Source organism: Cebidichthys violaceus, unplaced genomic scaffold (assembly GCF_023349555.1).
Source record: "Cebidichthys violaceus isolate CVI_PGR_0920_01 unplaced genomic scaffold, fCebVio1.0.p SCAF_27, whole genome shotgun sequence".
Classification (NCBI taxonomy): domain Eukaryota; kingdom Metazoa; phylum Chordata; class Actinopteri; order Perciformes; family Stichaeidae; genus Cebidichthys; species Cebidichthys violaceus.
Window position 1 is genome coordinate 983445 of NW_027176450.1, and position 26173 is coordinate 1009617.

A 26173-nucleotide genomic window follows, 5' to 3' on the forward strand; every position below is an offset into this window, starting at 1 on the left:
TCCTAGCTAGCTGTTAGCAGAGGTGGTCAGGTATGAAAAATAAATAATGCACTTGAACCGTGATGGTTGAGAGTGGGGTCAAATGAACTTAAGACAAGTTGAATAAAGTTAGCAAATTAATATATCTGCTGTGTTGTGTAACTAATTTCAATATTGTTGTAACATTACTAAGTTATAGCTAGGAGTGGCTAAAGTAAATGACACTAAGTACGTAGCTATCGTTAACTACATTTAACATTATAGTAACTAGCTAACGATACATTTAAACTAACGCAACTGTAACTTTGCCTAAGTCACGTTAGGTTACAACTCTGAAGTACTTGTGTTTCCTAATTCTGCTAACATTTCGTATGTAACGGTCCTTTATTGCAGACTTTGGAATTGGGGACTTCTAGGTTAACTACTTGTTTGCCATTAGCCTTATTGTATTTTGGCTAATGACTGTCCTCAGGCTATGTAAGGTAGCGTTAAATACGGTTAGAAAACGTTAGCTAGCTGATAATTCAGAATTGTTCCCTCATTAATTAACTTACCGGTGTGCTGAGCGGCAGTACGTCAAAAGTGAGTGGGCTCGAGGCCACCTTCACACACCCCTCGTCTCATCATGCCTGATTGCGAACCTCTGCATATGCTAGAAATTACAAACCACTTCTATCGACGTTCAAGATAAACCTCCCTGTGCGCTCGTCCTAACGGGTTCCCGTGTACACCCCCCTGCAGCAGTTACAACACCATGTGTGTTGAGTGTTGGTGAGCAGCAGCTTCTCTCAGTCAGAACACTGCTCATGGTGCTTGCGGCTCACCACATCCTCTTGTAGTTTAGAAAATAAACACGTCCTCACACACTTAACCACATAGGCCTCCCTGAGCGTACACTCTGACCTTCTTCTAGGCCCTCTGTGTCAACAAAGATTATTAGGTGTGTAAAAGACATGTTGTGCAGCGTGGGGAATTTGTCATCAAAGCAAACTCTGATCTAGTCTGGTGTGATGCTGTTGCTTTTGTGAGAGAGGTGGCATCAGTTTGTGAGGTGGAAAGACCCCTGCCAGCTCTACCCGCAGTAAAGTTTAAAAGTTATGAGGGGGTGAAAAAAAAAAAGCAGATCCTTAGTGCTGCATTATAGGCTCCATGAAGCATCTGACTGAAGACTAAACTACGACAGAGAAGGCCTTCTGGGTTGATAGCATGGAGACAATCAAGGTCACCTCCTGTCTGTTTCTATACATGTGTTTGTGCTTGTGCGTGTGCGTGTGCGTGTGTGTGTGTGTGTGTGAGGTTGAGATTGTGGCGAGTGTATGATAGCTATTTTTTTCTTTCACAACCATTATAACATTTTTTTTTTCCTCTTTAGATTGACAAGCAGCACTAGCACCTCTATAAATAAAACTGACATCATATAAACACTGCTTAGCTGTTGTCGGCACTAGTGGCATCAACGCATGAATGAAAATCATTATTTATATGATGCTTTCTCAGGCAAACCAGCATCTAAGTTTAGAAGGCAGTCAAACCAAAAACCTTTCATCTGCTTTTTTTTCCTACATGCATTAACTATATATTGAATTTCTCCAAACAGCTCGTAAGCCATCTCCTGAGTGTCAAATAATTACCTCGTTATCTCACAAAATAGTTTTTTGTGCAAGCATCAATAAGGTTCTCTCTCTCTCTCTCTCTCTCTCTCTCTCTCTCTCTCTCTCTCTCTCTCTCTCTCTCTCTCTCTCTCTCTCTCTCTCTCTCTCTCTCTCTCTCTCTCTCTCTCTCTCTCTCTCTCTCTCTCTCTCTCTCTCTCTCTCTCTCTCTCTCTCTCTCTCTCTCTGGGGTTAAACTTTTATTGACCAAATGCATTCATTCCTGACATGGAAAATAGAAGGAGCACCTCAGGTGCAATTCTGCAATCAGGATTGCTTTTGGGTGAGGTAGCCTCCCACCCTTGGTCTCACCTCCATAGCCACTCTTTTAAGGTGTCGAGCAGTTCCAGGGTGAAGTAGTGGAGTGTGAGCAGAGGTTTCTTCCATAACACCAGAGTTTCATGCTCCTCCCTGTCCCTCTGTTTCTTCTCATCCACAGACAGGTCCGAGTCTAGCCGCACAGCGTGGGTATTGCAAGTGCACACACAAATAACAATCACGCATACACAACAAAAGAACATTTACATCTTTACAGAGGCATTTTAATACTGATCCACTGATAATATAAGTATATTTAAGCGCGGGTTTGATCTATTTCTCAGCTGTATTTTAGACGTCTTTTGTCTTTACCAGTCAGCTCTCCATTGTGCTGTTCCTTGACACCAAGACGCCTCTGGGGGAGTTCACCTTCGGCCTCGCACTCTGCCATCTCATTCACCAGGAAGGAGTCCTGCTGAGAGAAGAGATGGGCCTTCAGCACAGAGTCTCACACATCGCACAGCACACTGCTCGTCAAGTCTGAAGCTGATGCGGGCCCAAAACAAACACAGACTCTCACACACAACAACAACAACAACATACGGTGGCCCCAAACACTCTCCCCACTTCAACATGTCCATATACACTCCCACACACCAGCCCGGTGTTGACCTGCTCCTGCAGATTGCAGGTAACCCAACAAGGCCTGTGCATGACCTAATGAGTAATAAAAAGCATCAAGGTTAATTTTTCTGTGAGTACACTGGGTCATAAATCCACCCCCTGTATGTGTAAATATTGGGGGAAAGTGTACAGGACAAGATTTTTGCTTTTTATTTGTTCATTACATTTACTCACCGGAGATCTACACACATTCATACGCGTGTCTAAAAGCATGTCTGCAAAGTGTCTCAGTACAGAGGCATAGGATTCTCAGGAATCTGTCAGTGAGCGGTGAGACGGGGACTCAGTTTACCATCTGGTGGTGTTGTCAGTGTCTCTCTCTCTCTCACACACACACACACACACACACACACACACACACACACACACTTTCTCACTCTAGGAGCTTAATCCCTCTATCCTGTACCCTTGGTCTGGGCCTCTGGTTCCTGTTTCCATGCATCAACACACTGAGCTGTCAGATGACAGACATTATTCTGTCATTTCCAATAATTGTATCTTGCTGAAGAACCTGACACTTGAAAAGGTTAAAGACCACTTGGTAGGTCCAGCATGTTTAGGTATGGAGTGCGATCCTGAAGGACAAACAGGCTGTGGGTACTTTGCAGTCTGATTGGAGCAACTGAAGTGTCACACAACACAGAGGAAAATTAAAAAAAAATCTTCTCAGACGATTAGACTGCAAGGCATCTGGAGAGCTACTCTTGGCCTTCTCAGGGAACCACAAACAAAAGCTTTTCATCACAGACCCAAAACCTTGAACACACACGCTCAGACTGGAAGCACATGGGAGAAGTTTGTCTTCGGGACTTTCTGCCAAAAATCTCCTTCGGTTTAGGCAACACACTGACTTTGTTATGTTGGGAAAAAGATCATGGTTTGGGTTGAAATAAACCCTTTTCTGGCAGAAAGCTTGAAAGGCAAGCACTGTGTCAATACTTCACGCTCAATATCTATCTATTTTAATACACTTTTCTCTTGCAATGAGAACCATACATTGTCTAACAATAGTCCTCAACAAAGTGTGTCTATTATTCTGAAAGCAACACTTATTCTAGAAGTTGGTGCACTTCAGCTGCTCGTGTGCTTTATTCTACACAACAATTAATAAGGTGATTAATTAAAACTCTATGCATTATTTACAATCAGAATCTACAGTGGTAAACAGTTTCATAGCAACCCTGCGTGCTGTGTGAAACACGGTAGCACTGCTCCGGCACTTGATTGCACAATCACTTCTACCAAAACAACCCGGACCTGTTGAGTAACTCTTGTGCCAGGGACAATGAGAAACTCAGCACAGAGCGCGCACACACACTTCAGGATGATAAATTTGATAAGCTGCACATGTTTTACATTTCAAACAGAGATAACAACAGAGCACTGGAGAGATTCAGAATTCATAAAGTGTAAACAACAAAGCAGGGCTGTAATTTAACAGCCTAATGTGTTTTAGCAAGGCATTAGAGGGTGAACTCACCGTTCAGCTGGTGTTTAATCCACAGTAAGATCTGGGCTCAAGTGAAACCTGTGATGGAGTCCCAGTGGCAATGTAGGGCAAAAGTAGGCTACCCATGAACTGCATCATAACTTGAGTGCAGGGTGTGGTGATGGAGGGGGCCAGTGAGGGATCGAGGACTGATACAGAGTTGCCGGGGGAGGGGAGAGTGGGCTGGCAGGAGAGAGACACAGAAAGAGGGGGGAGATTTCATCATTTGGCTGGTAGAACCTCCAGAGAGCCAGTCTAATTAAAGGTCTATAAATAAGTGGATCACTTTCCTGGAGCGCACTTCTAACACTTCTGAGTCCTCAGTAGGTTTCACGCAGAGAGTGAATGAATTTGGGCAAAGGGAGCTCAGTTAATTTCCAAAAACACCTCAGGACATCAAATTTTTCAGGTCATAACTAGAGACTGAAGACTTCATGTCGCCATGTTTCAATATCAGCGTCACCTTGTTTATCAGAGTGAGAAAAGTATTTTAGAGCTCTGTCTGGCGGAAGTTGTCTCTGATTGAGTTTTTGAATGACCCTCTCTTGGGACTTTATTATGGAGCTGCAGTAAGAGTAAGTCTCAAGGGGACAAGCTTTTCTGTGTATTTTACAACATGGGACTTAAATTACTTTATACTCTACATTGAAGTGCAACACATGGATGATATCGGTGTTGTCAAGCATAACCTTTGGAGGCTGCCCACAGGTCTTAGCACTTAAATCAGGTCAGCTATTGTTTATCAGTTCATCACCTGTAACATTGCTGAGACAACATTTAGTATTTTGTGTGTAAGAAGCATCAAGTTTAAAAGAAAGTTATTGTCAAACAGAGACTGATGCAGGACACAGTAAAGATGCACCAAGGCAGAAAAGAGCAGCAAAATCCCCTCAGCATTTGCAATGAAGTGAGACCTCTGCTCGCAGGAGGCCGCGGACCTCTCGCTCTTTCGTTGTTGTTTGAGCAACGAAGTCACGCCAAGAAAAATCAGCTGGATCCGGCTTACAATGAAAAAGTATTTATAATTCACAAATGCTAAAAGACAGTTACAAACTGAATTACACTGTCGACAGTAAGGAATCGCGAAACCGAGTTCAAACACTCCCCCCCCAACCGGCCTACAAACACCAGTTTACAGTAAAGAAGATCGCCAAGAACTGAATTACATCTCTGAACAATGTTTTTAAACCCAAAAGTCAGTAGTTTACTTTCAAAAGTCCATTATCAGCTTTGTGATTGGCTGAAATCCGATTGTCTCCTCCTGTCCTCTGACAATGCTCTCCATTGGTCTAAGTGATCCGCATAATGTCTGAATAGTGTCCTCTGGTCCGACCTGTCCTCCTCCTCGTAAAACAGCATGTACCCGACCCCCACGCTTCCTTAGGGCTGTCTTCATCAACATCTCTGCTTGATCAATACATCTCCTTCCCCCACTGTTTACACCTCACATTCCTGAAGTCGGCTCACCCAACTCATCTCATTACCATACAGTTGTTTTCGGATCTGAAAAGCCTGTCTCAAAGGTCCCTCTCTTTCCCTCAAAACATTCAGTAACTGTGTTTTATAGTTTGATACATAGAATGATTATACTTTTATGATTTAACACTTTTCCAAACAAACATGTTATAACATTATATCCACCACTAGGAGTGCTTATTAAACACACTAACATTGCTTTTTAACTTTAAATTCTTCACACACTTCACAGGCAGAAACTACAGCAGACCAGTGAAGGGTCACAATACAAATTAAAGCTGCAAGCAGCATTGAATCAGGCCCTCGCAACTTCACGCATGTCGAGGGTACTGGCAGGACTCTGGTGGACTCGGCCATGCATTTCTGTGACCATCATACACTGCGTGCACGAGTTAAACGTTATTCCCTGTCATTTTGTCAGGTCTTAAGCCTTGAATATTTTGAGTATACCTCCGAATACAATTATAACTGTCTTACTGTAAAAAATAAAAAGAATTGATAGGAAGTCGATGAGCTCGATGACATGACCCACATCTCTTATCTACAGCACAGTGTCGTAAATGTGGGATAAAAGGTCCTTTTTTTCTTTTGTACACTTGACATATAAAATAAAATACCTCTTCTGACATCATGCCTGTGTGTCTTACATTTATAACGGATAATGCTGCAAAACATAAACATTGTGATGTGTGCTTTGAAATGACGACGAGCAGGAGAAATTGTTAAAACAAATGGCATCATGTCATATTTCATTTCTACCGGGTTTTATTTTTAGGTGCCTGTAGTTCTCTGCTTTGGTCAATAGGAGGCAGTGTTGATCTACAAATTAGTGTTGAACCCAGCAGGGGAGAGTGAGATTAGAGATTAGATTTAACAAATAAGAAAATGACAGGTGGGGGTAAAAAAATATTACAGTGGTGGTGACCATTTCATTTAGGCCAGTAGTGGCATATTAAACAACATAAAGTTTAATATCAGATTTCTTTGACCACACAACTCCAGTTTGGATGCAAACAGGACTTTAAAATCATAGATGACAGTAAGCCAGTAGCTTCCACATAAACTAGGGTTGATTTATTGCCCTGGTTTCATTGCTCATCTTTGTTTTGTGCAGGAAAAAGAGAAGGAAAAGCTGAGGTAGACAATCAAAGATTTGACCTCTTTTATGTTTGTCTTTTACAGCCAAACCTTGACGTTTGAAAGCTATGCTAAGTTATTCGGCATTAAAAAATCTTCTAGATATCATATTGAGAAGTGACTCTTAGTTCCATTTTTCACATCAGAGTACTTGGTGAGTTGGTGACAATGTCCATTAATGACATTTCCATGATTCAACAAGAGTATGTATGTCAACACAGTCGAGTTATGTACTACACACTCTGTGTGTATGTGTGTGTGTGTGTGTGTGTGTGTGTGTGTGTGTGTGTGTGTGTGTGTGTGTGTGTGTGTGTGCCATCATTGCACTTTTCTGACATTTCATCTGTCTTCTGCAGGACTTCGGCCAGGATCAGCAACAACTTTGAGAGCAGCTGAGCAGAAGACAGGAGGAGCTAATATTGTAATAACTGAGTTATATTTCTGCTGGTTACGCTGGAAGATTTAATAAATAATTGAACAGCATTTTAAAATAACCCAGTCTGAGTGTAGTACATTTCAGTGGTCTCCTTCAGAGTCGTCATATATCTCTTGGTGCATGGCCTCCTTCACTGGTCTTCCTCTTGCACACCCGCTCAGATTTTGAGGATGTACTGCTTGAGGCGGATTCACAGCTGTGCTATATTGTGAATGTGTTTTTTTAACTGTGTAGGTTTTGCCACTGAGTCACCAAACACTGGAACTTCCAGATACAGGCGTATTTACTCCACAACCAATTGAGACCCCTTGACTCTACACAGGTGATCTCAGTTTAACTAATTATGTGACTGCTAATTATAATCAGGTGCACCAGTGATGATTTAGGTGTGTGCTATTACTGCTATCTTGACAGTATTTGAAATAATCTCACAGCAACATTAGAACTCTTGTTAGCATTAGACCTCAAGCATATTTAAAATGCTGTTTGTTATATGAGACGTATGCCTACTATTAAGATGCGTACTGAGGCCTTTTGATATCAATACTCTCTGAAAAAAAGGGTATCATATATATAATATACATAAACAGTATTTTACCCCAAGGTTTGCACAATTTATTGGTGCCATTTCAGTTTTCGGCAAAAAAACCCCATATTTTTCTACTTTGGGAAAGTCGTGGTGCTGTGACGTCATCACCAAGCGACAATAAGAAAAGTAGCGAAAGCTTCATTCAAACTGCTGCTGGGACGTTGAACAAACCAGCAGGTATGAAATGTAACTAGTGGAATCTGCCCTGTATGCTGAATCGTGTTGGTTGGCACTATGGGAGAGTGAAATATATAAACTTGAGTCTGTTTGTTTGCCAGGTGATACGTATTGAACTTAAGCGGTGTTTTTGGAGAGTGAGCGGTGTCGCTTCTAGCCCGGAAGCTAACGTTAGCATGGCCGGCGCCACATATAGATCTAGCTAGCTAGCGTTAGCTTGTCAACACACGAAGTTGTCGTTAGTTTATGAAAAGCATAACAAACAATTGGGTGAAATCTTAAATCTGTGATGCATTTAAACGGCTAAATTTGTAGCCAGATATTATTAGTCAGTTACTGATCACAATTAAAACAACTTAAAATGGTTAAGTTATATACTGTACTATAGGCATAATGCACTTTAAACTGTTGGAATTAGTTCTGCAAACATACATTTGGGCTAATTTAAAAAAATAATTTAATTTACAAAATTAGTAGCCGCTTTAGAGCTTTTAAGAATTACTTTCAATCTCAATTTGTAAGCTAACGGAGGAAAACTCTTTAGTGCACAGAAGACAACTGGGGAAGAAAGTAATCGGATCAAAAGCTCCAGAACAGTTAGTGAATTGACCTTGTGGTGAGAGTGTTTTGTTAATTGCTGCTTCCAATGTTTCGAATATGACTTTTAAAGTTGATTGGTGTAGATGTGACATGGACTTACCTTATTCTGTATGTCACTTTTGCAGGCTCAACAACATGGACTTGGTATATGGTCCGTTGGGCCTGGGTGTAGTAGCAGGACTGGGCAGTGGGCTCCTGCTTGGTTGGCACCTTCGGGCTCGCCTGGGCCCGACATCCAAAAGCCTGATTGCAGCGATGGGGCACGGCTCTGGTGAAGCAAGTGTGATGGGAGAAGGAGGCGAGTTCAAGATGATACTGGTGGTCCGAAATGACCTGAAGATGGGTAAAGGGAAGGTCGCTGCCCAGTGCTCCCATGCGGCTGTGTCGGCTTACAAGCAGGTTCAGCGCAGGAACCCCGAGCTCCTCAAACAGTGGGAGTACTGCGGCCAGCCCAAGGTGGTGGTGAAGGCCCCCGATGAGGACACCCTGATCAACCTGCTGGGTCATGCCAAAGAAGTGGGGCTTCCCGTCAGCCTGATTCAGGACGCAGGAAGGACTCAAATCGCACCCGGATCACGTACCGTGCTGGGTATCGGTCCTGGCCCAGCTGATCTGATTGACAAAGTCACCGGAGACTTGAAACTCTATTAGTTTTGGCTATTTTGATAAAATAACAATCGACTCAAGTACATGTTAAACTACTTGCTTTTTGTTGTGCAGTTTTGGGCACTTACATTGATCACATTTGACTCTTTAATACCAGTAACAGCTTGATGTGCATCACTTTACTGTGATAGTTGTGTGACAGCGGCAAAAACATCACAAACACTGGTCATGTTCAGTCCACCTGTTTCTGAAGACATGATCAGAGCAAACAGATCAGTATTGTTGATAAAATAACACTTTTCATTGCAGACATTTTGACTTGATGAAGCAGGAAAAAAACAAACATGTTACTATTAACAATGGTTGTGAGCTGATATGTAAGATAGTGCCCTGACTAATAAATTAAATGATCATACACCTTTGCTTATCTGCTATAGATGAGTATGGTCCCAAAATACAAGTAAAGACAAATCCTACAAAATTAATTCAGAAATTTTCAGTTTATATTGCAAAGCTTTCATAGAATACAACTGAGGTCACTGAAATTAAGTTAGATCTGATATTTTGCAGTAGAGCTGGTTACAGCAGTGTCATATCAATATTTGACTGGATGGCATTTGTATCATGGAATATTTTTCCTGGTCTTAAATGCTGCATTCTAGTTGACCATCCTGAAATAGTTTGTTCCAGATAACCATGTGGTCCTGTGTACATCTCCTGAAAGCAACATTAAGTTGAACTGACCTGAGCATAAGATGGTAGTATTCACACAAGGTCGACGAAGTAAGAGAACCGTGTTGCAAGTCATTTCAACATTAAAAACAAATTGGCATACAGCTGAATCAAGAGCTCTGGGACAGTTGACAAATGAGACATGAAATGGAGAAGTAAGTGTAATAAACTTTTCTGCAATATCAAATTGGACCACAAACTACAGCATCTCATTCATATACAGCAGACAATCACTCTGCTCGGTATTTATCATTCCCATGACATCATGGCCTGTTTTATGAGGCTGGGTGTGCAGCTGTCTCTGGATGTAATGTAAATGTAACCCGCACCTTCACAGTACAAGTAAGACACAGTCAGACCGTTCTTGACAAACAAGAAGCCTTTAATTTTAAGTGGAAAACAAAACCGCTGTTTCATTCATTAGGATCCTGATTATGCACAATCAAGTATCAAGTGCACAATTTCAATCAAAGGTAACTTAGATAAGAATATAAGTTCAAAGGAGTTAATGACTGATTTCCTGTATACACGCAAGCCTTTGACAAAAACTTCAAATTACCACAAGCCCTGTGATACGGTCTCTGAAATGGAGGAGCGGGTCAACTGAAAAGGTCAAAAGATAACCCTCAACAGGACACAAGGAGAATAAAGTTTGAAACATGTCTCCTGCACTTTAACAGTGAATGATATCCAGCAGAAACAAACCGCAGCAGTAAGAGGGGGCATGTTAGTCAAACAGGTCTGCAGTCCCTCCTGAGGTGGAATGGTCCCACATTAGAGCAGTATTTAAAGCACATGGAAATATCATCTGAACACCAATTTGTTTGGAGAGTCCTGCATAGGCTTTGCAGGGAAGAATCTTAACTTTCCTGTAAATCGTATGTAAAATACTCTCTTGTGTTTTCTGGGTGTGGGGACATGACTAGTACAACGTAGTGTTTCAGGATTGTGGTCACGGAAGCGGCGGTCTCATGTTCAAATATAGAAGAACATAATAGCGTTTTTTGTGTCTGAATATACAATAATTAAATGCATTTTATAGTCTGACAGAAGAAGCTGCTCACACACATCAAAAGGAAGAGGTTCTACATTAATTTTCTTTTCACTACAGAGTGCAAATCAGATGCTTCACAACAGACCTTTTTTTTTTTCTTTTTTTTTAACTGAGAAGAGGACTAGCTCTTCCCACAAGCCCCCCATTGTACATAAACCATTTCCCATTCAAATAAAATAGACAAAAGAAAAATTAATCTAGTCAATACGGAATGTGAGAAAATTAATCTTTGTGATTCAATCTTTTTCTTTGACAACAGAAATAAAACTGAGTCCTTCATGACAGTTTAAAAAGGGGTGGGGGGGGGAAATAGGGTTGTCTGTGTTATTCCCCACTCCCTGTGGGTGGGGGTGGGGGGCAGAGAGACACTAATGGTCTGGTGAAGGACTGAGGGAGACGGATGGATGGGTGCTCCAGCCTGCATGTGGAGAAAAGGGGGCGGGGTCTTTACATGCCGTAGCCAAAGCCTGGCTGAGCTGCTGGCTGACTGTATCCTGCAGGCGCCTGGTAGCCGTAGCCGTAAGGTTGCTGAGGGACCACCGGTACGCTGGGGCCCGCTGTCAGCATCAACTGGGGCGTGCCTGCAAGAAACACACAGGTAAGTTTCCAACATGTAACTGGTCTCTTCTATTCTAACCAGAGCCACAGTTCTGACATAAAACTCTAAAGATTTGGTCACATCACGTCCTCATTGGTTTGTTGACACTTTTAAAAGTTCTTAAGTGGTGAACAATGTCGTTTCCTTTTCAGCTGTGGTACTAAAAGCAGCGGTTACTAACCACTTTGATGAATGCACAAAAAAATGAATCTTAAAATACCGTAACCTCATTTACAACACCCTGATATTACAGTTATCAAACATATACGTTTTTCAAAAGGCTTGTAAAACTAAATACATATTTTATGTTATAGAGCAGAGCAGCTATATGTTTAGTTAATAAATATTTTTTTTAATACGTTTTCAGGGTCTTCAATGTTTTCAGATATGGAGGGAAGTCTGCCACCTTTGCTTTGGATCACAGTGAAATGGACACTAGTGTCATGAGAGGACTTACCATAGACGATGGGTTGCGTCTCTGTTGCCTGCTCCTCCTCTTTCCTTACAGACTCTGAGGTTTCTAGTTTATCTACCTGCAAAGCAAACAAACTATAGCATTTAGAGAAAAGCCACAACGACTAATGACTGAGCAACACACTAAACAAGTTGGAAAAAAACCCCAAAACAGTTACATGTAAAGTCATTAACTGATCTGTGTCGACTTTTCTGATAAGTGATGCTCCTGTGGGCTGCCGCGCCACGCAGATTTTGCGATGCAGCAGCAAGACAATTTCAAGTGATTGAACCAGTGCTATTTGCTTAAGCCTTTGACATTTTACACATAGCATGCTGAGATTTCCACAGTTTGTACTGAATATAAGACTACTAGCAGTACAAGTCAAACTAGTAATATTAAATAAAATGAATTAAAAGTAAAAAAGTTAAACTAATCATTTTCTTTCCTATGTTGAACCGTCTGGTTGGCCTGGTTGACAGTTACAATGAAAGCAGCCAATTCTTGAAATAAATACATGAATAATTAAAGAGACGACAATAAGAAAAACAGGCAGCAAGTCAGATGCAGCAATATGCAGAATGTACCCATCAGGTCAATGGGTGAGAGAGCAGTAGCACCTGGATGCAGTTATTTGCAGAGTTAAAAGTAACGGCTTGCTCAGCTGTGCACTCCCACATCTTGTATCTACGCATTCAGCTTCTCCATGCCTCTTCAGAAAAACAGCAGCTCTGTTTTGAAAGTTCTCTGTGAACAGAAACAGTGGCATGCTCTTTGTGTTACACCGCTGGCAGTGAGTAAGAGGCTGCAGGACCCGAAATGCAGTTTGGGAGGAGAGAGGAGGGTGAGTCTCAGACCAGGTGCTCCCTGGCTTTTCTACAGGAACTCAGAGACAACCAGCAACCTGCTGCTACCGTACGTATCAGCAAGAGACGTGATGGACATGCTTTTATCCTCTAACCAGCATCAAAACAACCCCTTTTAAGGAACACATAGCTTCATATTGTGCAGTGTCAGCATCTGTGAGGAAATGCACTTTTACGTGAAGTTGCAGAGAAGTTATTATACATGTTGAAGCCTCTGACCAGATTAGCATGTTGAGGTTTAATATTTTCCTTACAGAGGCTCTGTAGTTCATTTAAAATATGATATACAATAACACCTGATTTCTTTCTGATAGTTGATTATGCATGCAAGTTAATGCCAGATGTCAAAATGCGTCTGATGTTAATATAGTGAATACAAAATCTCCAATCCTGTATTGTTGCAGCAGATGGCTACAGTTCCATTTCCTCAGACTTAGTATTATTAGGGACTACACATATAGAAAGTTCCACAACAACTACAATTTCAGCTTGAAAGATGTCTCAGTGACCGTGTCAAAATGAGAGTGTAGCTAAAAACCATGCACACTCGAGGCTGCAGTCTTCCGAGCTAAATACTTTGAGACCAAATACAGAGCATTTAGCTTTCACCTGTTCATTTACCGCATCGACCTGGAACAGAAGAGTTGCAGCATAGGAAAACAACATTAAAAGGATTTCCCTGTCAAGCAATTTTGGTAAACAGTCAACTATTGGAAAGAATTTTGAGTATGGAAAACAATGGTAAGAACTCGAAATGTGTCAACTGTCTATCTGTACAAAAAAACCTAAAATGTGCTCTGATGCTCGTATTGATCCTCCGACAGGATGACAGCAGTGTTGCACAGCTATATGGGCTTCGGTTCTATCAAAACCACTTTATGTCTCAGTTCAGAAAAGAGCTGACCCACCTTGCTGAGGTACTCCCTCATGACCTGAATGAAGTATGGCATAGAAAAGTCCATGATGTTGTGCCTCCAGGCGGTCTCCAGCACCACATCAGGCCGCAGCAGGTCGTAGCAGGTGAACAGGCAGGCGGCGAAACACTCCTTCTTGTCCTCCTGGAGGAACCAGGACAGCAGCTCCTCTGCCAGCTCGATGTCCTTGGACTCTGACGCATACTGCATGGCATCCTGCAGGGGAGACGCAGCACAGACGGGTTCAGGGATGAGCCAAATCTGAGCCGTGTATCAGAAACATTCGCAATGAGAGTAAAGTAAATGTTCTTAGAGAACAAACAAACAAACACCTTATAGAGCTTGTCCTTCTTGCACAGCTCCACACTCTGTTTCCAGCGGTTGTTGCCCTTGAAGAGGTAAGCAGCGATTCTCCTGAACTCAATCAGCTCGTGCTTCTCCAAGCGCTGGGCCAGTGAGATGTTGTCAAAGTTGTCGTAGGCATCTATTGATGTCCTCAGTGCCTAACACCAGCGTGACGGGAAAAGGGGAGAACGTCAAATCAAAGAATAACGACGTGTGTGAAATGAAAAGATGAAACAAAATACAGCTGCACCGTCAATGGCTCTCTCACCTGATAGTCCTCCTCTGTGATGAAGAGGTTGTTAAGTGCTTCATTGACTGATTTGTTGTTGTGGTTCTGTACTGACCGCAGGTAGGGCTTGACCAGAGGCAGCTGTTTGACCTGTGGACACACGTGTACATTCACCATCATCTCATTAGCCAAGTTTACATCCTACATTGTTTTACTGAATTTCTGTCCACTACCATTGTGTAAATATTAGGAGTTGGGTGCGTCATGATTAACAGTTGGTGGCACTAATTCTCCTCTCGGGTGCAATAAAACCATTGCAGAAGAACAACAAGATGTTATTAAAAAAACGTCAAATCTCAAACGGTGGAAAACGTGATAAGAATATGGTAAATATGTTTGTTTAACGTATTAGTATGCGGAACGTTACAGTGTAGTTGTTGGTCCACACACATTTCTTTGTAGAATTTCTAGAGATTTTCAATATGCAAATTGAAATTGTGCATAAAAATAGGTTGATGGAAAAGTACTGAAACAGGAAGTTTATATCACACCCCTTCTATCATAATGAGAGATTAAAGTGTACCTTGTTGAAGTAGTTAACGGCACGGGAGTGGTCCAGTCTGGGGGAAAGCACTATGAGCAAATCATTCAGTAACAAGGGCTTGAACTCCAGATAGAACTGGGTGGCTTTGTAGTACAGCTCCACGTTGGCCACCTACACAGTAAAAAACCAGGAGAGAAAATAATGAGCATAAACACAGGAAATACAGTGCAAAATGAGCCATGATGATAGTTTTGCAATACTAGCTGAAAAAGCCAAATACAATGAGACACAGTTAGATACGTCATAATAAAAACAATATTTAAAAAACAAACAATTCAAATTTTGACAACAAGTCGAACTGCACCTTGGTGATTATGTCTTTGAACTGTCCCTCCTTCCAGGCATCTGTCGGGTGGTTCATCATGGTGATGATGGCGTTGTCGAACTCCTCGTACTTGTCGTAGAGGAAGACCAGCTCGGCCCACAGGTGAGCCTGCTCCGCTGCTCTCAGGACCTTTGGGATGTTAACTCTGGACCAGAAGAGCTCCAGATGTTCCCTCATCTTCTGGGGCTTGAACTTGGAGTAAAGGATGGCCAGCTCCGTGAACATCCCCATGTGAGCTCGCTCCAGGCCCAGGGCGGCCTCCAGCATGGTGATGAGCTCCTCAAAGTAAGCGCGGTCCTGGGAGAGAAGAAGAATGTGGTAAAAGTTTGTTAATGGAAGTATGCAGGATGAGTCATAATAGCTCACAAGGTGATGAAAACGCAAACGCACCCAAAAAAAGAAAAGAAAAACCCCTAATTCCCGTCTTACTTGGTAGTAGTTGATCAGCTCCTCCAGCTCGTCAGCGTGAACCACGATGTGGAGACCGCACATCTGGGCAAGTCTGAACTCCTTTCCGTCCACGCAGGCGAAGCACACCTCTTTCCAGGTGCGGGTGCTGTTGGCCTTGCGGGCGCCGTCCACAGCGGCCTGGTACTCCCCGAGGTGCACCAGAGTTGAAGCCAGACGACCGAAGTTGGAGACGTTGTTGTACAGCAGCTTAGCGGCATCATACATTTTCTCATCATAGCAGCGGTCACCAACCTACATAACGAACACAATAAAGACACGGAGTTCATTTTTTTGGACCTGACGGCGTATTCACAGAGGGTTGTATGAGAGCAAGGCTGACCTGTTGGATGTGAGCATTGTTGGGCCCGTTGATGAACTCTTCCAGTTCAGCCAGGCGATTGGTTTTGGCCAAGGCAAAGATGAGCTCCGTCTCCACGTAGGATTCACGGGCCTTCTTACGAGCCATCTGAAGGAATTTGACCAAGTCCTCCCAGTTTCCTGAAACACACCGGCAACTTGATATTGCTGTCTGTGTGTGTCTACATTAATCAAGTTATTCAAGATTGTTTTTATTGAAAAATAGCAGCTAACAGAGCGCCGCCAATTCGGTTATAAACTCATGCCATTTCCTCTAAAATCTCAACCAAGTCTGGTGCTTTTCTTTTCTTTTTTCTTACTTGAGCTCAACAAGTCTCCTTACCGCTCTTATCAGCAGCCTGTACCACCTCCATGTAAGCAGAGGGATCATCGGCTTTGATGTAGGAGTCGATGGCCTCTTTAACCAAGTCCTTCTGCAGCTGAGCTTTGGCCAGCTGGCTCCACACAGCCGGCTCATTGCAGCGTTCTGCAAACTCATAGGCCCGGTCCAGGTTGCCAATATGTTCGATCAACACCTAGATTCAAAACAAAACAAAACAAAGAACATTGATGATCAATACTTCTTCAGTCGATAAGGCATTGCTCTAGCTATTTAAGAGCTAATGACAGACCTGCACTGCAGAGGTGTTGACGTCAAACTTCTTGAAGATGGCGAAGGCCTCCTCGAAAAGCTCGTTGCTGATGGCGATGTTGGCGATATCGGGAGCGTCATAGTTGTCTAGCCTGCTGATGTACTCCATCACACGAGTACGGTCGGCTTTGATTGCGGTTAGGATCAGCAGGTTCTGCAGATTTCTGTGGGGAGAAAGGGACACTTCAGTTTTGGTATTTGATTTGGAAACGACACAGCAAGATATCCCAAAATGTTACAACTAAACACCTGTGTTCACTGAAGACCGAGTTGTCCAATACAATCTTCTCCAGCAACTCAATGAGCTCGTTGGGCAAGTCTGCGGTCATGAAGGCCTTGACTGTGACGGATACCTCCTCTGGGTCCTGGGTTTCTGACAGTGCTGTTTGCACCACCTGAGGGCCAAGGAATAGAAGCTTAGAGGACATCAGGCAGTTGCATCAAATGGGATGAGACTTGTTTTGTGTGTACTTTACCTGGTCAATGAGTGGTCGTCTGAAGGGGTTGCTCTCCAGCAGCACGCTGGCCCACAGGTCAGGGTCTTTGCGGCGCACCAGGTAGCGAGACAAGCTCTTGAACAGGGAGTTCTCATTGCAGACCTGATATTAAAAGAACATCAATTACAATTACAAAAAAAGGAGGCGAACTGAAACATTTGGATACACCGGTGAGAGGCAGGGAAGTAGAAAAGTTCATCCTCACATTGATCAACTCCTGGTCACACTGTCCTCTCTCGTAGGCCACACAGGCCAGGTGGGGGTCTCTCTTCTCGCAGTACTTTCCCACCACACGGCTGTCGTAGAACGGGTTTTCCCTCAGGAAGCGCTCAGGGTTGTTGTTGCTGTCAATGTAGATCTTGGCCAGAGCATTGTGGGTGGCTGGCTCCTCACAGCCCTCGTGGATACGAGACTCCAGCCAGGGCAGCAGCAGCTTCAGTCTGTAAGGGAACAGGGATGTCAGCACGTTCTCCGACTGGTCACACAGTGTCTCAGACGGGAATGAAGCACAATTCAAATCCTACTGAGAGCACTAGATAGACAAGGTTCTCCATGAGAGGATCCATGTTAGACTTGTTGTAAGATTCCGCTGTAGATTACTGTAATTTATTTAAAAATCATAACTTGTTACTTCCACTACCCTTATAAAATATGTTTAACGAAAGTTAACTCCTGTAAATGATATATATTCCTGCTAATTGTTTTTTTTGCTGAAAATTAGACTAATGGCAAAAAATCCTAACTTTTAATTTTATATGCATTACTACGACAGATAGCAGCCCATTTCTAAGGAGATAATTTAATAATCAGTGTTTTTTTAATATCACACAAGTCGTTAGAGAAAGTAATAATGCACGAACACTTTCTATTTCAAAGCTAAATTGTCGGTCATAGAAAAGTCAGCCCAAATTTCAAATACTACATCTTCTGAACCATCTGGTGTTTCAGACAAAGTTGAACTACTGGCTGGCGGCTGGCACAACAGTTTCTCTCCTAAAGATTGACCTTTTTCTAAATAGAAGTAAAAACCTATCACCCTTATCTGGAAGGACAAAATTACTATTTCAGTTGTAAAGTTTAGAAACAAGTAGGTAGAATAGTGCAGCACCTGTTTCTCTTTTCCACCTCAGCGACCAGTTCATCAGTAGAGAACTGTCCCCTGACGACCAGGATCAGGCTCTTGATGACGTCCTCAGAGCAGTCCACGTCCAAGAGACCACCAATCACAACAGGCAGACGGCTAGGATTCACCTAAGACACAGATCAAACGATAAATCTCATCATCTTATTTCTGAAAGAAAACAATGTATAATCGTCATGATGCATTTGAAAGCCGTACCTTCTGGACATAGATCTCAATGTACTTCTGCAGGTTGTTGCGGTACAGGTAGAGGACCAGGTCGTGGACAAAGTCAAAGCGATCACAGACGATGATGAGCGGCAGCTGGTCGGTGAGTTTGGCTTCCTGTGCATCACACACAGTGGAGGAAAAGATGCTAGGTTCAGTAAGACAACAGCTCTATACAAGCCACAAATCATCAAGCAAGCTTGGTCAATCTTTTACCACTGCACATAGAATTAATTTACATGTATTTTGTTAATAGAGTCACGGAAAATTTTATTTGAAATGTAATTTTCACTCCTTAAGAGATTAAAAAAAAATTACACATTTAAAACAATATCAATGGGGGAAAAAAATTAAAGGTTTGTCACTACAACAAATGGACGTCACATTGCAAAATTAGCATGTTTCACAGCAGAGTCACAGAACGAGGCCTCTAAATATTCTCAGGTAGCTTTCTTACTCGAGATGCACTGATTGCAACGGTCTTGGCAGATTCCGATTTATTTTTTTTTCCTTCCGATTTTTGAGTTTGACCCAGAAACGCTCACATGTCATTTTTTGCAAGTCCAAGTCAAGTCTCTTTTGGTTGTAATGCGTGTTCTATCATCAGGCGCATGCCATCCGGTCTGCTTAGAACACTGCATAGCTATATCTAAGGAATGCAAAGCATGTGCTTCATTAATACCACTCCTTTTCTATTAGTACACAGTATCACATACATTTGACCAGCACAGAATCGGCTATATGTGGGACTGGCACCGGTGATCATGCAAAAAAAGAAAAAAAAAAGGAAAAAAAAAAGTCAGATTCCGGTCACCAGACGTTCGATTGGTCCATCTCTATTTCTTACTTATTGGCCGACAGAGAGCTGCCAGTTGTCAGGTCAACACTACACAGCACTGACCACTAGTCCTCTGTGCCACAATGCCGCCACCCACACTCATACAGGATTAACAAACTGGGACTGTGCAGCTTGTCGATGTCAACCAAGAACATGCTGAACTGACTAGGGGCTCCTATTACAGCACTACACACAAAGACACCTCCAATGTCTTTAAATATGGAGCGCAGGGGTCTAACTTGTTCACACATGAACTGCGATTACACACAAAACATCCAATGAATGACTAGGACTACATGACGCTATATAGTATGGGTGTATAAGCATATACACCTCCATACAAATCCCAATTTCAATCCTGCACCTGAAGTTCAGGGGTAAGGGTGAAAGCCCCCAAAAAAAAGAAAAAGAAGAAGGGAGAAGTCCTGTACTGTGGGGCAGGATAGATTTACCTGATACATGTCCTGTTCCAAAGACAAAAGAGGAAAAGCACAAAAAATAATTCACTGCTGGGGAACTGCCAGTGACAGTAATAATTTGCTAATCTATAGAAAAGGGGTCAAAATGTTAATGAGCCTTTAATAGCATGCAGCATTTTAAAGACTGACTCAGCACTTAAAAAAAACTATGATTTGAGACTGGGAATAGAGATTAAAAAAAAGTGAAACACTCAAAACTTTTTTTCTTAACACCAACTAAAACTCTGAAAAACTGATGGCCACACAAGATTTAAAAAAGGGAAAAAAGCAAGAAAGCATATCAGGAACAGAAAGATACAATGAATAAGGGGAGAGAACGCGACCACATTAGAAGAAAGGACCAGGTAAAGAAGAAAAGAGACGTAAAATGTCAGCTGTCCCTAACCCTTTACCTTGAGGAAGTTCTTGACGCGCTCGGGGTCGTAGCAGTTGCTCTCTCTACAGATCCTCTCCACCTCTTTGATCTGGCCCGTCTTGCAGGCGGCCTGGATGTATTTGAAGTGGACTTCGGGGTCCTGACTGAAGTTCACGATCGAGCCCAGGAAGTAGAACAGACCTGAGAGACACACACGGCCACTTATATCAAGCTTCTGTAGCGTCACCGATCTAATGATAGCGGTATGGATCCAGTAATACATCCTAAAAGATATAACGGACATTAAAAATGTAGCTCCATGACGGCCGTTTTGCTCTTCCCCAATTAGCTTACTGAACCTTTATGCTTCATTATTCCAGTAATAGTAGAGGTGAACTTAATCACCTCCAGGCCATTCTGCACAATCTATTAATCGTCCTGGCTCTGCTGTGGCCTACTTGTCTAACTGATAGTTAGGGGACATCTAACTGGGCATGAGGGAATGGCTGTATTCAAACAAGTTGGATACCACTCTGATGTCTCGCACAAAACATATGCGAGTCTCTGATGTCATTAGTGTCCACGCATTTTTTTTGCTTACACATAATTTGTATGGGAATGTGAAGGAGAACTGCCTAAAAAAAGGGCCATTCTACAGGCAGCATATAAAAGGAAATAATTACAGTAATGTAATAGACATGTATCTATCAATAGTTTTAGACATAATAAGCAGAGACATAGTTTAGCAAAGTACTTGACAACGATGCATCCCATAAACACCCATCTGTTCCACAATAGTCATAAGACACACCCACCAAGAACACTCATTCATAATACATGCAAGTATAGACAAACACTATCATTAACAATTTTAGAGCTCATATCACTCGTGTGATATGTTTTTTCATACAACAGGAAAGATCAATAAGAAGCGTTTCACTAAAGAAAGATTCAAAAATCAAAAGAAGCAGTGTGGGATCTCACCTTCAAAACTCTTGAAGGACTCAAAGAGCTCAGTGAGAGACTGTGTGGTGAGCTGTTCGTGGTACTTGGATGCCACCTGGACACAGATCTGCAGGTTCTGGCGGATGTTGGCCGACAACATGGCCCTGAGGCACTCCAGAGAGTCCTCCACTGACAGCGAGCCAAAGAAGTTCACCAGCCACTGGAGGGAGTGATAGTTTAACTCACAGGTTGTACACCATTTGATAGGAAAGAAAAACAGCCTCAAGTTTTAATGTAATTTCACTTGGTCAGTAACTGAAGCCTACCTCTGGGTTGAGCAGGTGTGTGTGCACCACCGCACGCTTGATGTCATACAGGTCGGTGTAATGCTCCAGCGCCCTTTGCAGGAGTCCCGCCTTCTCACACAGCTGGGCGATGTGGGGACGATCGTAGTTGGTGAACATTTGGTTGCCCAGGATAGCGTCAGCAACCTGCAAACATGACACAACGCAAGAAAGAAGTTAGAAATAAATTCACCCCAGCTCTACTATTTGGACTCCTTTAAGTAAAGTCTGTGTAGATGTGTTCACCTGTGGGGCATGCATGAGGTTCATCTCCAGCAGGCGCGTCTGCAGTGGTCCTTCTGAGGGTCTATTGTTCTTCAGAGCGTCCAGGAGGAATGAGGTGCACTGCTGGATCAGGTTGTACTCCATGAATACATCCACGATCTGGACATACACAAAGGAGAGCACTCAAGAGAGGGATACAGACCAACCTTCATTAGCTGCAAAAACCCAGACAAGAAAATGAAATACTACTGCCCTGTAGCCATTGGTACACGACACATTCAACAAAAGCATAACACTCCTGCACCACTGACATGATTTTACTTGAGAGATGCAGAGAAAGATGGCTGACTACAACACATTCCTTCTTCCAAAGATTTAAGAAAGTCTCTAATGCAACGTGTTTTACTCTTGTTACCCGCCAGTACAGCACCCGAGGCTACACAGAGCGCTGTGTCAGCAGCTGGCACTTGCAGTGCAGTGTGTCTGCAGTGGCGGGAAGTAAGGGAAGAGGTGAACTTCCTTTATACTACAGGATAGCTGAGGTTCACAGATGTTGCCATGTCATGTGACTCAGTCAAATTCTTTGTCAAGTTTCTAGGAACAGTAGACTTGAAGCTTAGGGTGAGATACAACTTTTTTGTAAAGTAAAATTGTGAGCTTACATCCCAAGAGTCTGCAGTACAACCCAACTTTTTGTATAATTAGGAAGTACTTCGTTAGCTAAATTAAAAGGTTTCCTGATGGATCTCTGCAAATCCCTCATCTCTTCCTCTGACCTGTGTGATGTCAGCCAGTGGCTCTTCATCCTGGACCAGCATCTGGGCAAACTGAAGACCTTGTTCTGGGTTGATCCGCATCACATTCCTGAGCAGAAAGATCCAGTCTGGAGTGTAGCCCACCTAGAACAGAAACAATGGACACATCTACATTATCTTATGTTCACTACACTTTATGGAGACGCACATCTTTATTTACAATATACTTAGGGAAGGCTTTCTATTTAGAAATGCATTTAGAAGACATACCTTCTTGGCGTACAGGACGATCTTGGGGAACTGACCAGTCTCTGCAAAGCACTGGATGACTTTGCTGGGGACGTTGGCCCTCAGGTAGACGCTGAGTGCCAAGGTGGGATCCACTGCCTTCACCAGGTCACCCAGCTCCTCGGAGCACTCCAACTGAAACGTAGGACAACTAACATCAGCATTGGAAGCCATTCAGGACAATTATAGCGTGATAGTGTTATTCTTTTAATTTATTTTACATGTATTTACTTTCTATCTGAAGTATTTGTAGTGGTTTTTATACTTATCTGTATATGTTAAAAGGCTAAAACAGACTAAATGAGAAAAGGCATAATGAAAATACACCCAGACTGTCAAATGAAAAAGCATACTAAGGTTAAGAAAATGAATAGCAAGTATGGTAAAAGAATGGATAATAATGAATGATGAAAATACATAAATATAGGCTGAATAAAAAAAATTGGGAAAATTTAAATATATATGAAATTAATCTCAGATTCTGTGGTTTACCATTGAAGCACCTTAGAACCACCCAAATCTACAGTTTCTAAGGACAACGTCGCAAATTCCTGACATAACGGATGTTCTCACACGATCCAATATAATAGGCGTGTCACATAAACAAACAGCCAGCTCAGGAAGAGCCTCTTCCTGTGGCTGGAGGCCAAGATGGAGATCAGCAATACCTTGTCTTCCTTCAGCCACTTCTCCAGGAGCTGCTTTCGTCCCTGCTGGAGGACAGGCCTGCAAAGCTCAAGGGACTCAAACTTGTTGAGCTGACCCTGGTCCAACAGGATGCCGAAGTACTGCAGCAAAGGGGAGGTCTGGCCTGGCTGAGTTGGAACACCCTGGAAGCGACGAATGGTGTCTGGGGTTCGCAGGATACCCTGAGAGGGGGAAAAAAAAAATCAACTGAAGGTGAGAGGAGATCTAAACGACTGATAAACGGCAAAACAAGTGGGAAGAATATAATGCAATACCACTCTGCAATAAATACAACCATGTGGACACTACACTAATTTTTGTTCAGACTGTGTCAGAGAGCTGTCGATTGGCCCCATGCTAACAGGATGAGTACCTTCGGTGCATTGGCAGCAACCTTGGCGGCCTCGGAGTAGTTGCCAGCAGCAAACAGGTTGTTGAACTTGCGTGCAAAGAGCTCTTCACCACCAGCGAGGTTGTTGCGCACAGCTAAGCGGAGAGCCAGGTCCGGGTTCTGGAGCACATTAGTGATGTAGGGGATGATGTTTTCCTCTTCCACACAGACTGACAGCACCTGTGTTACAGGGAAAATAGAGAATGTTGCAGTACAGTTCACTAGAGACCAGACACTGTAATCAGGCTGACAGAGTTTAGCTCTTTGTTTGTATAAATCTGATGGAAAACACATTTGTTTCATTTTTTTGTCTGTCTCAGTTCAGTATCATCCACTCAGGTCCTCTATTTAAAGGTCTGTCTAAAGTAAATTAATCTGCAGCTAGTCAAGGCATGACTATTATATATAAAGCATCATGTCAAAGTCAATGGAATCAAATGCACTGCTTCCTAACCCCCACAATGACTCTGAATTAAAGCTAGGCCGATAGAAATAGGTGGTCTTTTTTTATTTGAACTCATCTTAGATGCATCTAAACTATGCTGTCATAAATCAACACATTCCTTATTCACATCCTGTGCCAGAAATTAGAGTGGGCAAGCTCAGCTGAATGTAACTGTGGGCAATAGCACTAAACGCCATTAAACACTGCCTGGCCCTGGGTTGTGGCTGCTGAATGCAAATGTATTATTAGTGGGTCAGTGTAACGCATGGCTTTTGTGAGCAGTCTGGCAACAGAAAGGAGAATGAGTTGAATGAAAAGAGCAGGGCGGAGGAAAGAGGAGGGGGGGAAAGACAGCCAGTGTTGACCCCTCTACAAACAAGCCCAGCAGGTCAGTGCCCCCAGCTTTTAACACGGGTGACTAGACCTCATTCTTCCAGCCACTAAAGCAAAGTCACTCACTCTAATGTGAGTCGGCTAATTGGAGGTAGGCGGGTATAAAATAAAACATGGACAGAAAAGACGGGAGTAAAAATAGGTCCTTTAGAGGAGATCGTGTGTTCTATTCAGTGTGTACGCTAAGTGTGGTCAGTGAGGTGGATATAGCACTCGAAAGAGATGAAGAGGCCAATATTTAAGTCAGGAATGATAAATTGAAAACATGGCAGATATAATAAATCCTCTGGACAAGTGAGCCCATACTCAAGTTCATTTAAAATGTAACATGTCATTGAAATGATGGAGAGAAAAAAAAAAAAAAAAAAAGAGACAAGCTTGCCAGAACAACTGTTCTCAACAAGAGAGCACCGAGAGTCAGATGACACATTAACTGTCGTATCAAGTGATATACTGCGCCCCCCCCCAGACAGACAGACAGACAGACAGACAGACAGACAGAGAGAGAGAGAGAGAGAGAGAAGGTGGAGGTTGTGATGATTGGATGAGAGGACCAGCACTAAGAGGATTCAGGGCACCAGGCTGTGCCTCCCTCTTGACATCATGTGCTGATGCGTGGTGGGCCCTTTTCCCCCCTCTTGCTTGTTCGTTTTCTCTCACTCCTTCTCTGACTCTCTCTGGTTTGTGTGCAGCAGTTCTGCCCTGCAGCTTTCACCACTGCATGTCGATGTCAGGCCAGGACCGACACATACACACTGCCCGGTCTGAGTCACAACATCAGAGATCCTGATGCTGAGACTCACAAGCAGACACTGCAAAGTCCGTAGCTACCAATTAGAAACTTCCTGACAGCTGCAGGGAACCAGTTAAGGCAGTGTGGAAGCAATAATACTGGAGAGTATCAGACACTAAGTCGTAAAAGGATTCAAACCAGGAGTCTTATGTTTAAACTAGTACCCATCTTTTTCTTATCCAGCCATGACATCAACATACTAGCACCTGACCTCAAAGTGGGGTTATGGTGGTATGTTTTTTCTCACCGCTGTGACAGCAGGGTTTCTCCCACCAGTGGGTTTTGCTTACAATTACCACAGTACTGTAATCCCACAACAACAGAAACAAAAAGATTAGCAAGTATTAGATACAAAAATAAAATAAATCATCGTCTGGTTAGACTTTGTTAATGCGAGGGCTTATGTTGCTTGTTGACCAAAGACAGTAGCGGATTTAAGAGAAATGTATGGGAAAAGCATTGTAGTAATGTATTACTTAGTATTGGGTTACCAATTGGTGGCCTATTATCTCTCAGATCACTGCCATTGTGTATGTGTGCATGTGTACACACAAACACACACCTCAGTGAGCAGCCATACAGCTAGATCTCTGTCACCGCCTCAGATCAGCTTTCCTCCCTTCGCTCAATTATTCATTTGGTGTGCGGCCTGGCTGGAACATTATTAATCAGCTGGCTAGATCCAGTTCTCTTCTCTGGTTCAGCTTTACAAAAGCAGTAAGACACAACT

At 42.8% G+C, this 26173-nt stretch overlaps 3 protein-coding genes across 10 annotated transcripts in view; 1 reads left to right on the forward strand and 2 right to left on the reverse strand.

Moving 5' to 3' along the window:
* The window catches only part of LOC137880221 (vacuole membrane protein 1-like), a 57680-nt gene extending 53505 nt beyond the window's left edge, over positions 1-4175 (reverse strand). For 2 of the 6 annotated variants that reach the window (XM_068721450.1, XM_068721449.1), the window contains exon 1: positions 534-708. Coding sequence is in view for 4 of the 6 variants with exons in the window: in XM_068721445.1 (XP_068577546.1) it covers positions 1941-2079; positions 2259-2337 (218 nt within the window). In the remaining 2 variants the exon portion in view is untranslated. Of the gene's footprint in view, positions 1-533; positions 709-1940; positions 2080-2258; positions 2362-4050 lie in introns of those variants that run through there. The other 4 variants (XM_068721445.1, XM_068721446.1, XM_068721447.1 and 1 more) reach the window with 4 other exon arrangements.
* A 3629-nt stretch (positions 4176-7804) lies between these two features.
* Positions 7805-10004, forward strand: ptrh2 (peptidyl-tRNA hydrolase 2). Of its 2 annotated transcripts, none has more exons than XM_068721271.1 (2): positions 7805-7874; positions 8600-10004. In XM_068721271.1, the coding sequence occupies exon 2, from the start codon at positions 8610-8612 to the stop codon at positions 9123-9125; it is 516 nt and encodes a 171-aa protein (XP_068577372.1). In that variant the 5' UTR covers positions 7805-7874; positions 8600-8609; the 3' UTR covers positions 9126-10004. The 2 variants fall into 2 exon arrangements, with proteins under 2 accessions (XP_068577372.1, XP_068577373.1); XM_068721272.1 differs by lacking the exon at positions 7805-7874 and adding an exon at positions 8414-8490.
* Positions 10005-10173: 169 nt separating this feature from the next.
* The window catches only part of cltca (clathrin, heavy chain a (Hc)), a 31187-nt gene continuing 15187 nt past the window's right edge, over positions 10174-26173 (reverse strand). For both annotated transcript variants that reach the window (XM_068721269.1, XM_068721270.1), the window contains 24 exons: positions 23795-23992; positions 23403-23603; positions 22717-22869; positions 22468-22590; positions 21713-21850; positions 21449-21613; positions 21162-21342; positions 20215-20378; positions 18497-18622; positions 18266-18408; positions 17363-17597; positions 17137-17259; positions 16910-17055; positions 16641-16824; positions 16352-16544; positions 15992-16149; positions 15631-15903; positions 15181-15498; positions 14856-14987; positions 14312-14422; positions 14031-14201; positions 13693-13914; positions 11922-11997; positions 10174-11447 (listed from right to left, as the gene is read on the reverse strand). In XM_068721269.1, coding sequence (XP_068577370.1) covers positions 11314-11447; positions 11922-11997; positions 13693-13914; positions 14031-14201; positions 14312-14422; positions 14856-14987; positions 15181-15498; positions 15631-15903; positions 15992-16149; positions 16352-16544; positions 16641-16824; positions 16910-17055; positions 17137-17259; positions 17363-17597; positions 18266-18408; positions 18497-18622; positions 20215-20378; positions 21162-21342; positions 21449-21613; positions 21713-21850; positions 22468-22590; positions 22717-22869; positions 23403-23603; positions 23795-23992 — 4068 coding nt within the window. In that variant the 3' untranslated portion in view covers positions 10174-11313. The remainder of the gene's footprint in view (positions 11448-11921; positions 11998-13692; positions 13915-14030; positions 14202-14311; positions 14423-14855; positions 14988-15180; positions 15499-15630; positions 15904-15991; positions 16150-16351; positions 16545-16640; positions 16825-16909; positions 17056-17136; positions 17260-17362; positions 17598-18265; positions 18409-18496; positions 18623-20214; positions 20379-21161; positions 21343-21448; positions 21614-21712; positions 21851-22467; positions 22591-22716; positions 22870-23402; positions 23604-23794; positions 23993-26173) is intronic.